The following is a 15016-nucleotide window of genomic DNA, read 5'->3' as shown; positions in this document are numbered from 1 at the left end:
GAAGGGGGCTATACTCACACAGACGCATGGAAGCGACAAATGCAGGTGGGTCGCAGCATGTTGCATTTCACCTGCGTATGGCGCATACATGCGTCTGTGTGAGTATAGCCCCCTTCACAATAACTGAGTGTGTCTACTCCTGCGCTCCCCTGCGGCTGAACGGAAGAAAGTGCAACGCAGGGGAGCGCAGGAAAAACCCCCCGTGTGTAAGAGCCCTAAATGCTGAATTGCCACTTGATAGAGCTATAAAAAGGCCATCGTATATCATAGCTATTGGAGGTAATATCATAGTATTGGGTTTACTTAGGGGCTTATTTATCAAAATCTGAATTTTTCTGATAATTTTAATAAAAAAGTCTGACCAAACTAGAATCCACGATTGGACCTTATGTATTGTTAAAAAAAGCCTGATTTAATTGGATCGGGGACAAACGAATGAAGTTTTTTCCCGAATTGCTCGATTTTTTTTCTGGCTTTTTCCCAAAAAGCCTAAATTGTTTCAGATTTTTGCCCGAAAAGTCAGAAATAGTTGAATTTTCGAGTTAATTTCAGCGCAGACTACAGAAACTTCCAAATAGTATTGGGACCTCTCCCATTGACTTGTATTCAACCTCGGCAGGTCTGAGATGCCGGATTTTCGGTTTCTGACTTTTCCATCGTCTATCTATAATAAATCTCTAAAAAGTTTTTTTTCCACTAAAAATTCGGATTTTAATCTAGTAGATTTTTACAGTAGTTTTTGGTATTCAGACTTTAATAAATAACCCCCTTAGTGTTTAAATGATTTTTAAGTAGACTTAGAGGGTTATTAATTAAACACCGAAAGTAGGGTCCTAGCGCCTACCAACATTCGCAGCTGGGCAGCATACAGCCCCTATAGTCTTGCCGCACTAGGTCCAGGCCTTTGTGGCCTTGCTACAAATCCGGGCCTCCCAACTGTCCTGTTTTCAGCGGCACAGTCCCGCTTTTGACAGCTCAACCCGCAGTCCTGAGTTTGTACTGATAAGTCCCGACTTTATCTCTGCACTGAACAGACAGAAAAAGAAACAACGTTTCTAACTTAAAAGGGAACTCCACAAAAAAATAACTTAGGCTTTTTTGAAAATAAACATAATTTCAAGCAATTTTGCAATATACATCATTTAAAAAATATGCAGACTTTTCATGATTTCTAATGATTTGGAACAGTTCCTAAGCCTAGCCCCCTGCTCTCCTGCTGAGCTGGCTGACTACTTTGCTGAGCTGACTGACTACTGTTACTTTGTATCAAAGTCCTCAGCCTGCATCCTGCACAGCTGGATTTCATCATAGAAAATTACATTTATACATACTTTTTGAAGAAACCAGTAACTGTGATGGATATATTAGGGGTTTCTGTATTATGTGGGCCTCTTTATCAAATTTAGGTTTGGAAGCCAGAGTTCCCCTTTAATTGACTTTTGGCAGAGAGCCCAGATCAGCCACCAGGTGCAACTAAGATACTTTGTAACAATTCTGAGATAAGCAAATAAGTAATTGTAACAATTTAGATAAGGAGGTCCCTTGGGAAAAGTTAGACTCACAGCTTAAAGGGCAATTCCCCTTCATTAGCAAAACTCTCTTTTGCTGTCCAACGTGTGCCAAATGTTTTTGTGCCTCTTTTTATTTCCAAAATGTTGGGTGGTATGGACATAGTTCATGGTTCTGGGTGAAAAACCACATGTCCCAGACCCCACGGTTGGATTGGGCTGGCGGGACACCGGTTAAAAACCAAGTGGGCCCCAGCGATCTGGGCCGCCGACCCAGACCAACACCCATCTACAGGCCACGCTCTCCCCAGAGGGGGGTCATGGCTGGGGTGGGGGCCTCTAGGATTTTGGATACAGAGGTGGGGGAGGCAGGGGGCCCCGGTCCAACACTGTCAGACCCCCACCCCCCAATATGTGAGGCTCCCACAAACGCTTGTTCATATCAGACCCTAGAGAATGCAGTAGAACTTGGAATATGTGGCTAATATAGAAATAAGAGACACCTATGACTAAGTGCCGGTGGGTACGAAACGCGTAAGGTGGACCGTGTGGGTTCAGTATGTATCTAAATTTTTTATGCAACTTTAAATAAAATTAAATTTTTTTACCAAATGAAAAAGCCTGGGGACACATATCTTTGGATATAATTGTGTTTATGCTGATTGCCTGTGAACTGGGGCAAGTCCCTTTGGCTTGGGATACATAGAAATCAGGCGTGGACTCCCAACTAAATATTGTAATATAGAAATAAGACAAATACCTGTTGGAAACTACGGGTCACTGCCTCTTTCTTTGTGCCAGTGTCAGTGCTCCATTATGCAATGAAAGTGAATGTCACCTCCCACACTGACGCAGCAGCACCCTATGTATGTGCCCATTCTCTCCGGCAGCCTATCCCCCTGGCCTTTTCCTTCCCGGGCTGAACTTTGCACCCAAAACTCACCAGAACGGAAGTACTAGTAATAAAGAACAAGTGCTGGGCAAAGGTGTGAGATGCTAAGGAATTTTAATGACCGTTTCTTATTATCTGTGTCTGTTACAGAAATACGAGGAACAGAAATTTCGTTTTTGAACAGTATTAACGGGATTGTCCACCTTAAAATGAACTTTTAGTATGATGCAGATACTGATATTTTGAGAACGTTTACAGTTGGTCTTCATTTTATATTATTTGTGGTTTTTTTAAATGATTTCGCTTTTTATTCGGCAGTTCCCCAGTTGGCAATTTCGGCAGGTATCTGGTTGTTAGGGTCCAAATGACCCTAGCAAACAGGCATTGATTTGAAGGAGAGGATGGAATATGGATAGGAGAGGGGCTGAATAAAAAGACAAGTAGTAAAAAAAAAAACTAACAATAAAATTGTGGCCTCACAGTGCAATAGTTTTTTGGGTCAGTGACCCCTATTTGAAAGTTGGAAAGAGTCAAATAATTGAAAAACCAATTATTTGGTTCATTCATTCAAGCACAGGAGACACAGTAGATAACTGATAAGTACTACTATAGTTTATATAAACAAGCTGCTGTTTAGTCATGGGGACAGCCATTCAAGCACAGGATACACAGTAGATAACAGATAAGTACTACTATAGTTTATATAAACAAGCTGCTGTGTAGCCATGGGGGCAGCCATTCAAGCACAGGATACACAGCAGATATCAGATAAGCTCTGTAGTATACAATGGGATTCTTTAGAACATATCTGTTATCTACTGTGTATCCTGTGCTTGAATAGCTGCCCCCATGGCTACACAGCAGCTTGTTTATATAAACTATAGTAGTACTTATCTGCTATCTACTATGTATACTGTGCTTGAATGGCTGTCCCCATGGCTACACAGCAACTTGTTTATATAAACTATAGTAGTACTTATCTGTTATCTACTGTGTATCCTGCGCTTGAAAGGCTGCCCCCATGGCTACACAGCAGCTTGTTTATATAAACTATAGTAGTACTTATCTGTTAACTACTATGTATCCTGTGCTTGAATGGCTGCCCCATGGCTACACAGTAGCTTGTTTATATAAACTATAGTAGTACTTATCTGTTATCTACTATGTATCCTGTGCTTGAATGGCTGTCCCCATGGCTACACAGCAGCTTGTTTATATAAAATATAGTAGTACTTATCTGTTATCTACTGTGTATAGTGTGCTTGAATGGCTGCCCCCATGGCTACACAGCAGCTTGTTTATATAAACTATAGTAGTACTTATTTGTTATCTACTGTGTATCCTGTGCTTGAATGGCTGCCCCCATGGCTACACAGCAGCTTGTTTATATAATCTATAATAGTACTTATCTGTTATCTACTGTGTATCCTGTGCTTGAATGGCTGCCCCCATGGCTACACAGCAGCTTGTTTATATAAACTATAGTAGTACTTATCTGTTATCTACTGTGTATCCTGTGCTTGAATGGCTGCCCCCATGGCTACACAGCAGCTTGTTTATATAAACTATAGTAGTACTTATCTGTTATCTACTGTGTATCCTGTGCTTGAATGGCTGCCCCCATGGCTACACAGCAGCTTGTTATATAAACTATAGTAGTACTTATCTGTTATCTACTGTGTATCCTGTGCTTGAATGGCTGCCCCCATGGCTACACAGCAGCTTGTTTATATAAACTATAGTAGTACTTATCTGTTATCTACTGTGTATCCTGTGCTTGAATGGCTGCACCCATGACTCCACAGCAGCTTGCTTATAGCAACTATAATTGTTTTTCTAAATTAAACGCTCATATTTTGCCAGTGCAGGGCACCAGTACATTAGATTGTCTTTCATTTTTTGGTTTTACTGTTCCTTTAAGACTTGCTAGAGTCAGTATAAAGACAGAGAGATCTCCCCTGTGATTGGATTAGTTGTCCTTTTTTTTAGCTCTGTAGGTACTCAAAGAAAAACTGTCAATCATTGGTTAATGGTACCAGGAAGACCAGGGACTACTCACCAAGTTGCTCTGCAGCCATTCCATGAGATAGGAGGCCGTGGAATTTGGTATCTGATTGCGGAGCACATCTCTTTCCTGGGAGTTCTGTACCATTTCCAGGGAAATCTTCAGCTCCTCCATGAGATACAAAACCGATATGGTTCCAAAGTACTCCACCGGAACTAGGGATCCGATTTCAAACGCTCTGTCCGTGGCTGCCTTTGTGCCTGGAACATTCCCGCAGGAAGAGGAAAAGATGATGGCTCAGAAGCAATTCCGCTCTACTCTGATACATTTCTATTGTTTGGTTCATATTGAGCCTCATCTCTCCTCATATCGGAATATAATAATCAGACCTGTAGCTGCAGCTCATTTTTGACTACTCCTAAGTAGAGATGGGCGAATTTCTCCCATTTCACTTCGCCGAAAAATTTCCAGCGAAATGTAAAAATGGCTACCCACGTCCAATTTTGGATCCACGTATGAAAAGTCACTCGCGTCAATCTTGACGATGGCGTTAAAGGCAATGTGCGTCCGAATAGTGTTGACGTGCGTCGATTTTGACTCGAGCGACTTATTGGACGCACGTCCAAAATGTTTTGTCAAACACGCATCCGGATTTTTGTGGGAGGTTCGCAAATTTATTCGCCGGCGGCGAAATGTGGAAATTCAACGTGAATTCGTCACAGGCGAATTTATTCGCCCCTCACTCAGCAGCACAGACCACACTGAGCATGTGCAGTGCCACTGACACACAAAATTGCAAGACAAGAATATGGGGAGCTGCTATGGGCAAGATATTTCCTTCCATTTGATGGCTCAAGGCAATAAACATTTGGCTCGGCTAAGGCAAACAATATGGCTGCTCCTACTCCAATGTTTATGTGCAGAGATGGAATCTGTATTGTGCATATAAGTCATGTTTTTAGAACTTTAAAATGATTGATGAGCAACTTGAGATCCTGACTGCAGCTGGGAGTTTCAATCAGCTGTCGATGAGGGCAGGGAGTTGTAATTCAGCATCATCCACAGGTGATCCCATCCCTGTTTTAAATGCCTGTACCTATTTCTGTTCTAAATAGATTTTAACCCATTTTTACTTTTTTTTTCCAAACTCCCATGCAAATCCACAAGGTGTCCCCATAGTACTATATGGGAAATATGTGCATTTGGTACTGCAGAACCATCAAATTATTATTATTCTTAACATATATTTATAGAGCGCCAACATATTGCGCAGCAGCCAGTTCACTTTCCCTAAAAATAATAATTATTTTTCTTTTTCCAAGGTTCATATCTCAAACATAATAATAGAGGATACGGAGGGCCAGGAAAAAAATGTATAGTACAATGTTGCTTTAAAGGGGCTGTTTTCCTTTAAATTAACTGTTAGTATGATGTAGAGAGTGATATTCTGAGACACTTTGCAACAGGTTTTCATTTTTTATTATTTGTGGTTTTTGAGTTATTTAGATTTTTATCCAGGTTGCAATTTCTGCACTCTGGTGGCTAGGGTCCAAATGACCTTAGCAACCGTGCATTTATTTGGACGAGAGACTGGAATATGAATAGGAGAGGCCCGTATAGAACGATGAGCAACAAAAAGTAGCAATAACAATATATTTGTAGCCTTACAGATGGGGTCAGTGACCCCCCATTTGAAAGCTGGAAAGAGTCAGATGAAGAAGGCAAATAATTCAAAAACTATAACAAATAAATAATAAAGACCAATTGAAAATGTGCTTAGAATTCCATAACATACTAAAAGTTAATTTAAAGGTGAACCACCCCTTTTATGTTCACTAGGGCTTACTTGACGGAAAATGATCCTGTTTGTCTATTATTGGTGTCATTTGATCACTGACTCCGAGTGTCGTGGGACGACCCCCGCATCACTAGTCTGCGTGGTTACAAATTTGAACATTCTTATTTTTAGCTATTTATGTTTATATGATCTACACTGGGCCGAGTGGTAAATTATATCCAGTATACAATATATATGTCATTATAAATTCGCAGGCAGGGAAAAAGTGCTGATATGAACACAGGTTCGGACTGAGCTTTTGGGACACCGGGAAAAAACCCGGTGGGCCCCCTGCCAGACCCGCTCCCTGCACTGAGCTGCAGATCCCCCTTCTCCGGGATGGTCGGCAGGGCTGTATTTAGGTCTGATCCCTCCCTAGGTCACACGCCAGCGGGATGATGTCACATGCCGGCGATAGGTTTGTCACTTGGCCGGCCTGGCCGGTAAAAAAATGATGGCTGATCCCAATGTTATTAATAGGGGAAAAAAGATAAATAAATAAGCCGGTATTTTTTCCCAGAAAAGGTGGCAACCCTAACCGGCGTACTGACTAGGGATGCACCGAATCCAGGATTCGGTTCGGGATTCGGCCAGGAATCGGCCTTTTTCAGCAGGATTCGGATTCGGCTGAATCCTTCAGCCCGGCCGAACCGAATCTGAACCCTAATTTGCATATAGCGGGGAGGGAAATCGCGTGACTTTTTGTCACAAAACAAGGAAGTAAAAAATATTTTCCCCTTTCAACCCCTAATTTGCATATGCAAATTAGGGTTTGGATTCGGTTCGGTATTCGGCCGAATCTTTCACGAAGGATTCGGGGGTTCGGCTGAATCCAAAATAGTGGATTCGGTGCATCCCTAGTACTGACGTCAAGTGTCGTGCACTTTGACGTCACTTGACGTATTCAGTGGAAGTGTCGTCACTTCCGCATTCATCCTCGGCCCCCCTACCCCTCACCCCCTCGGCTCCATCACCGGATTTCCTATGGAAATCCATGGCGGAGGGTGGGGATTGTTTAAAAAAAAAAAAAGGAAAAAATAGGCAACCCGAAAACCGTGGTGCCCGAGGCACAGGCCCTCGTGGGCCTATATATAAATACGGCCCTGACGGTCGGGCTAAAAACACAGTGCGTGCAGCTCAGCGGGGGAGGGGAAGGCGGGGGGCTCGGAGGGGGGCACTGTGACAGCAGCCCCAATGGGCCCCAGACCCCTCAGTCCGACTCTGTATGAACTAGGGATGCACCAAATCCAGGATTCGGTTCGAGATTCGGCTAGGATTTGGCCTTTTTCAGCAGGATTCGGATTCTTTCCCTTCCCAGAATGATTGTTTTCAAAAACTTGTTTAGGGCCCTTACTCACGGGCGTTTGAAGCTGCGCTCCCCTGCGTTCCATTTTCATGCGTTCAGCAGCAGGAGTAGACGCGCTGAATTCTTTTCAATGCAGCTGTACTCACACAGACGCATCTAAGCGCCGAAAGCAGGTAAAATGCAACATGCTGCGTCCCAACTTGCGTTCGGCGCTTACATACGTCTGTGTGAATACGAATTAGGTCCTCATGGGGCCCCTATACATCCTGCAGACCCTGCTTCCTCTGTAGTTAAACCCATGGGTGCAAAAAGTTTGGGGAAGGGGTGGCAGAATTTCTGATTTCTGATCAGTTTATTGCAGTTTTATTGTCCAGTGAAATATCAATAACAGCCCCTTGTCTGATTCTGGTAATTACCCATGCACATATGTTACATTATCAACCTAAATCAGGCTGATTCATGTCTTCACAGTTAACAGGTATGGGCGGTTGAATACAAGTATGGGACCTATTATCTAGAATACTCAGGATCTGGGATTTTCTGGATAATGAATCTTTCCGTAATTTGGACCTTCATGCCTTTAATCTACTAGAAAATCCTGTTAACATAAAATAAACACAATAGTATGTTTTTTCTTCCAGTAAGGATTAATTATACAGGCATGGGACCTGTTATCCAGAATGCTTGAGATCTTGGGTTTTCCAAATAACGGATCTTTCCATAATTTGGACCTTCGTGCCTTTAGTCTACTAGAAAATCAAGTAAACAATAAATAAACCCAACAGGCTGGTTTTGCTTCCAATAAGGATTAATTATACAGGTATGGAACCTATTATCCAGAATGCTCAGGACCTAGGGTTTTCCAGATAATGGATCTTTCTGTAATTTGGGTCAATCATGAAAACATTAAATAAACCCAATAGGCTGGTTCTGCTTCCAATAAGGATTAAATATATCTTAGTTGGGATCAAGTACAAGCTACTGTTTTTATTACAGAGAAAAAGGAAATCATTTTGAAAAATCTGGATTATTTGGATAAAATGGAGTCTATGGGAGACGGCCTTTCCGTAATTTGGAGCTTTCTGGATAATGGGTTTCTGGGTAACGGATCCCATACCTGCTTCGTTTGGATCAAGTACAAGGAACTGTTTTATTATTACAGTGAAAAAGGAAATCCTTTTTAGAAATTTGGATTATTTGATTAAAATGGAGTCTATGGGAGTCGAACTTCCCGTATTTTGGAGCTTTCTAGATGACAAGTTTCTGGATAACGGATCCCATACCTGTTGTTCATTCCACCCCATATTTATAGAACTATTCCTCTCTTTATCCCTTCTGAACAATAGGGATATAACATCTCAGCTTCTTCTGGTTTTCGCGGGAATTTTACCTGCTATGATGTCATCCATTTGCTCCAGAGCCGCCTCCAAGATGTGACTTGCATCTGATGCCATGGCTGCCGTCTCTCCTCCCTTCAGGAGCTAAAAAAAGAAACTATATATATATATAATTCTGAATAGTGTTTATAAACTGTTGGCAACAGCTCCATGTCAGCTCTTGGGCCCAGGCCAGGCTATAAGCAATTTATGATGGAATTTGATTTCTTACATTCTCCTGCTGTAATGGGCACGTGTGGCTCATTCATTTCATTGTGCAATACAATTATGGTGCCTGGGACATCCAATGGGTATGAAAAGGTTTTCACATGTCGTCCCTCCTGTGAAGTGTGACGGCCAATATACATGTTGCACTGCCTGTTTAGTGAAATACATAATAACGTGCAGACAGGGAGGTGAGCGGGGACAAGGCCACAGGGCTGCTTAGTCACAGTGTAGAATTGATTATGAAACTTAATGAAACTGGCTGGTTTTGGGGGCGACAATCTCCACGAACTGCCTTCCGGCGTAGCCGGTAAAATACCTGCCAAGGCCGGGGCCGGTATTACAAATTTACCGGCAATGTAGCTGCCGGTAAATTTGTAATACGATTAAAAAGAGCCCTCGGCCTGCCCCCAATCCCCTGGAACTTATCTTTTCTTTTACGGTCCGTGTTGCGGCCCCGCCCCTTTTGACATCACGACCCGCCCCTTTGTGTCCCCGTCCCCACCAGCCGGTAAAGAATTTTTAAAAAGGTGGCAACCCTAGTCATGAGTGACCTGTAATATTGTCCACATCACATGGGTCACCTGGGATTTTATGCAAGGGAACATGGACTTTTTTTTGGCCCTATAGTTACAACCCTTATTATTATTATTATTATTATTGTTATTATTATTATTATTATTATTATTCTCTCTCTTTCTCTGTCTCTCTCTCTCGGAACAAGTAGTATTTGCCTTGAGCACCAATACTACTTGGCCCGGCTCTGATGGACCTTTGATTGATTGCATTTTAAAGATTAAAGTCAACCAATGTCAGGTTTCAATTCCAGCCGTCATGCCAACCTCACAATATAACGTTTGAATAGAGATCGCTGATAATTATTAACTGAAACAAATAAAGTAGGGATTTTTGCCAAATACTGGGTGTATTATACAACTGTTAGTGGGATCATACTAAATGCCTCCTTAACCTTTTACCATAGGCCTGGGCAGGGCTACAGTCAGCTGCCATAGACTGGTGCTGTGTATTGGGCCTGTGGGGGGCTGTGTGTGCCAGAAATGCCAGGGCCTATTTTGAATCTCAAATGTATAGCAACCGTGGCCACTATGGAATGAAAACAGCAAACTTAGGTGCAGATTTACTAAAGGGACAAATTGTCGACAGCGACCACTTCTCACACATCACACCACGGCGCCAGGCGCAAATTCAATACCACTACGCTAATTCACTAATTTGCGAAGTTGCGCCCTGGGCACCAAACGCTGGCGACTTTTCGGTAGCATTACTTCAACTATAGTTTATATAGTGGCTACACAGCAGCTTGTTTATATAAGCTATAGTAGTACTTATCTGTTATCTACTGTGTATCCTGTGCTTGAATGGCTGCCCCCATGGCTACACAGCAGCTTGTTTATATAAACTATAGTAGTACTTATCTGTTATCTACTGTATATCCTGTGCTTGAGTGGCTGCCCCATTGCTACACAGCAGCTTGTTTATATAAACTATAGTAGTACTTATCTGTTATCTACTGTGTATCCTGTGCTTGAATGGCTGCCCCCATGGCTACACAGCAGCTTGTTTATATAAACTATAGTAGTACTTATCTGTTATCTACTGTGTATCCTGTGCTTGAATGGCTGCCCCCATGGCTACACAGCAGCTTGTTTATATAAACTATAGTAGTACTTATCTGTTATCTACTGTGTATCCTGTGCTTGAATGGCTGCCCCCATGGCTACACAGCAGCTTGTTTATATAAACTATAGTAGTACTTATGTTATCTACTGTGTATCCTGTGCTTGAATGGCTGCCCCCATGGCTACACAGCAGCTTGTTTATATAAACTATAGTAGTACTTATCTGTTATCTACTGTGTATCCTGTGCTTGAATGGCTGCCCCCATGGCTACACAGCAGCTTGTTTATATAAACTATAGTAGTACTTATCTGTTATCTACTGTGTATACTGTGCTTGAATGGCTGCCCCCATGGCTACACAGCAGCTTGTTTATATAAACTATAGTAGTACTTACCTGTTATCTACAGTTTATCCTGTGCTTGAATGGCTGCCCCCATGGCTACACAGCAGCTTGTCTATATAATCTATAGTTGTGTTTCTATAGCAAACACACCAGTTGTACCAGTGCAGGGCAACAGTACATTACACTGCCATTCCTTTAAAACACTTTCATTTTTGGTGTTACTGTGTCTGTTCCTTTAAAGGGCAACTTTCCCTAAGGAGTTAGAGCATGGGAGTCCAGTAAGTGTGACAGATACCAGGCACCCATAATCCGAATCCAGCAAACTCATCCCCTGATCTTTCCCCTGCAGGGCCAAATAGTGGACACTGCAGTAAGGGGGGTTGTACTGGAAACCTTAGCATCACCCTAATGGGAAATAACATAAGTAGAAAAGAACGTGGTGTTAGCACTTTAACTATATTCAGTATATACAAACCCGGGATGACTAACTCGTAGCCCTTGAGTTGTTAAACTACAACTCTCCCCTGAAGACTGCCGCTTACAAGTTATGGTTTTATGGATATCAGCGGTTCCTTCTTCTCTAAATGATTTATACCCAGTCCATTTGCGCCATATCAAACAGCGCGTCAAAACATGTTACCCACGAACAATAAAGTCACAGGCGAAGGCATTTCTTGTCCTACCTGTTCTGCTACTGTCACACTAATTCGTGTGCACCCCAGACACTCCTTAAATGCTGGACAGATTTGTATTGCCTTTCTTAATGCAAATATCGCATTGCTTTCAGCAGGAAATCTCACCAATGAGAAGGAAACATTCTCATATAATATATATATATGGGAATGGCAGCAGGGAAATACCCAGTTAAACAGCTGGCATCATGCACCAACAATGTGACTTTCTCCAGGACCAGGGAACAACTGGCAATCACAGATACCAGTACAACATTACAAACCGCACAGCAAGCAAAGCAAACCTACCTTTTGTTATCTCTTCCTATGGGAACCTTATTGTTTTCTCTCTGGCGCTCTTTAAGGGGTGCGATTCTTCCCCTTGTAATCAGACCATACTGCTCACTTTGAAGCTAATGACAAATCTTGTGAAACACGGCACCACACCAAAGGCTCCGGCAGAACACGTCCCATAAAAACACACACAAGCACATGTACAATTCAATAACAACAAATATTCAAGTGCAGCCTCTTCTGCCTGTGCAGAGCTAGGGAGGGCATAGGGAGAGATCTCTGGATTGGGTTAAAGAGTTGCATGTAACATTGCAGAAGATAATCACTGCCCTAGGGCTGTTGTATTCACCTACAACTCCCAGCATCCTCAGCTAGTTAGGATGACCACAGCAATTGTGACGTCACCAGGCAACACTTATATACAAGGAAAGGGGTGGGGGTTATAATAACAGGAGCAAAGTTTCCCCTAACACACAGCTTTGCTTATTCACATTGCTCAAGAGCAGGGCATGCTAATTAAAGAAACTTCAAACGGAATACGAATAGTCTTTTTTTTTTTTTAATAGGACAATCAAACAACTTTCAATCCTTTGAATTTGAAGGCAAAGAAAGTCGCACAGAATATTATTAAAATGTGCTACTTAAATCACTGAGGGGGGCAAGTTATTAGGCACCCCGGTCAGTTTCATTCTACCCCAGGTTGATGCTCCTTTTCTTCAGATAGCCCCCATTGGGCTTGGGTGAACACGTGTGTAGTACTATGTATGTTCCACCTGGAACTGGCACACGGGACACCCAGGGGAACAAAATATGGTGCCTAACACCCCACCCCGCCAGTGATTTTACTATTCCTGCCCCAAAGTGTCCCATGGTCAATCAGATGGTGGATATTCATAGTCCTGGGTTTGATATAGACACCTTCCTCTCTGTACTTTTGGCCAATATACAGTAGATAGTAATGGGGTGTCTGCTTATAAGAGAAGGGTGAAATCCAGGGGGCAAGGCAGGGAAACCATAGAGCCAGCATCAAGGCACCAAAATAATTAATTCATAAGAAATAATTAATTATAAAGTGTAAATAAAATGCAGGTATTTATCCTGAGTGGTCAAATGCCAACAAATATCAGCACTTTTTAACCACGTTCTTCTAGCATAGAGAGTGCAGTTGAGGTCTCTTGAGCGATTCCATCCACTCTCACCCTGATTTCAAGGTATTCAAGGTAAGTGCAGAGGCTGCCTCAGGTGGAAAGACACCCAGAAGCTCCAGTGGTTTCAGGGAGGCAACACAATGGAGGGAAAAATAGTCTTTGTTTCTCCAAATTCTGCTAGGGTTGCCCCCATTGCCAGTGTTTGATACTGACCACTTTTAATACTGACACTACTTGAGGGGGACAGTGGATGATGAGGGTGACAGTGGATGATGCCACAGGGGTAGAAAGGGAGTAGATCAGGGTAAGGGAGTGGGCAATGTTCCCTCTAACTGCTTCTCGACCATGTGCGCCAAAAAATGTTTACATTTTAAACTTGTGTGTGCATTTTTAAAAACTGCGTGCCCAAGTCAGAATAAATAATACCTTTTGGGCATCATACTAAATTCTTTGTGTGCTCCACAACCTGCTGTGTGTGTGTGTTGGCCTCATCTTTTGTGTGTCTGCCCAAGCGAACATCTTAGAGGGAACATTGGGAGTAGGTGGATCGGGTGGATCAAGTTGGATGTCTGAGATGGGATTGTGCATTGGAAAGCAGAGCCGGGCCAACCCGGCCAGGTGCCCTAGGCAGCCTGGTGGGCCACTGCGCCGGCTCAGTGCGCGCTCGACTTTGCATGTTGCGAAACTTCGCTTCAGCGCGCATGCTGGAAGACACCAGTGGCAGTCGGGGAGAGACGAGACTGGACAGGGGGTAAGCTACAGAGGAGGTACGTGTCTGGCGCCCCCTCAGCTTTGCGCCCTAGGCACGTGCCTACTCTGCCTACCCCTAGTTCGGCCCTGTTGGAAAGGGATGGGCAGGTTGGGGTCAAAACTGGACAGGGAGGTGGGGGTAGTTTGGGGAATTACACATTTTAAAACTTTGGCTTGAGCTAGTGATTTACCTAGGCTGGATTAATACCAACCAAGTTGTGACCTTCTACCAGTGAAGATAAAATTACATGGTACACCTGTTGCAGAACATCTTTACTATGTTTTGGTGCCATTCCAGTAGAAGATATCAGAGGATGTCATCAAACATTTTGGCATGGAAGTCTGTCTATCACTGGTCTGTGTGTGCCAGATTAGGGGGATTAAAATTTGAATGTGTGAACTCTGACACTCGAAAATTCACATTCAGATTTACTATTCGACCCTTGTTAAATCTGCCCCTTAATGTTGCAATGGCAAGAAAGGGCCGGGAGTTGGATGCAAAAATAATGGCTCCCCCTGCTTAGTAACTGTAGGAAAAAAAAGAGCAAACAGCTATATATATTTTTTTATATAGTTATTAGAGTAACGTTGCCTTATTTTGGATGGGAAACTGGTATTAATATCTATGGGGCGAAGTGGCAAACGCTGGCGGCAATTCGACAGCGTTACCGTCCGCAAGGACATCGCTTTTTTACTGGCTCAGGAGCCAATTCGCTAGCAAAAGAAATAGGTGCTAGCGCTCATTCGCACTCTATCGCCAGGCGACAATTCACTCTGGTGAATGGACGTTACTCCGTGAATTCACTAAAATTCGGATTTTACTGAACCAGGTGAAGTGCATTGGAGTACATAGACCTTCCTCCATCTTCTGTCACTTACATCGTATTCTTTAGTGGAAAAAGCATCAAAGCTGGCGTATTTCCTTTTTTCAGAGTGATAGGCTGCAAAGGTCCTTAAAAATTTTTTTTTTTGTTAGCGGTTTCCCCTAAACATTTTCGAACATATGGAACATTAATCATA

General features: G+C 42.8%; 1 protein-coding gene across 7 annotated transcripts in view; it reads right to left on the bottom strand.

The window, feature by feature from the left end:
• Positions 1-12314, bottom strand: part of LOC108715220 (liprin-beta-2) — a 93244-nt gene extending 80930 nt beyond the window's left edge. Inside the window, exons 1-3 of one of the 7 annotated variants that reach the window (XM_041560909.1) lie at positions 12114-12314; positions 8939-9029; positions 4460-4665 (exon numbers count right to left, since the gene is read on the bottom strand). In XM_041560909.1, the coding sequence (XP_041416843.1) occupies positions 4460-4665; positions 8939-9002 (270 nt within the window). In that variant the 5' untranslated portion in view covers positions 9003-9029; positions 12114-12314. The remainder of the gene's footprint in view (positions 1-4459; positions 4666-8938; positions 9030-12113) is intronic. The other 6 variants (XM_041560906.1, XM_041560908.1, XM_041560907.1 and 3 more) reach the window with 6 other exon arrangements.
• Between the last annotated feature and the right edge of the window lie 2702 nt (positions 12315-15016).

Source organism: Xenopus laevis, chromosome 4S, assembly GCF_017654675.1.
Source record: "Xenopus laevis strain J_2021 chromosome 4S, Xenopus_laevis_v10.1, whole genome shotgun sequence".
NCBI lineage: Eukaryota > Metazoa > Chordata > Amphibia > Anura > Pipidae > Xenopus > Xenopus laevis.
This window is presented reverse-complemented; position numbering and strand designations above follow the sequence as displayed.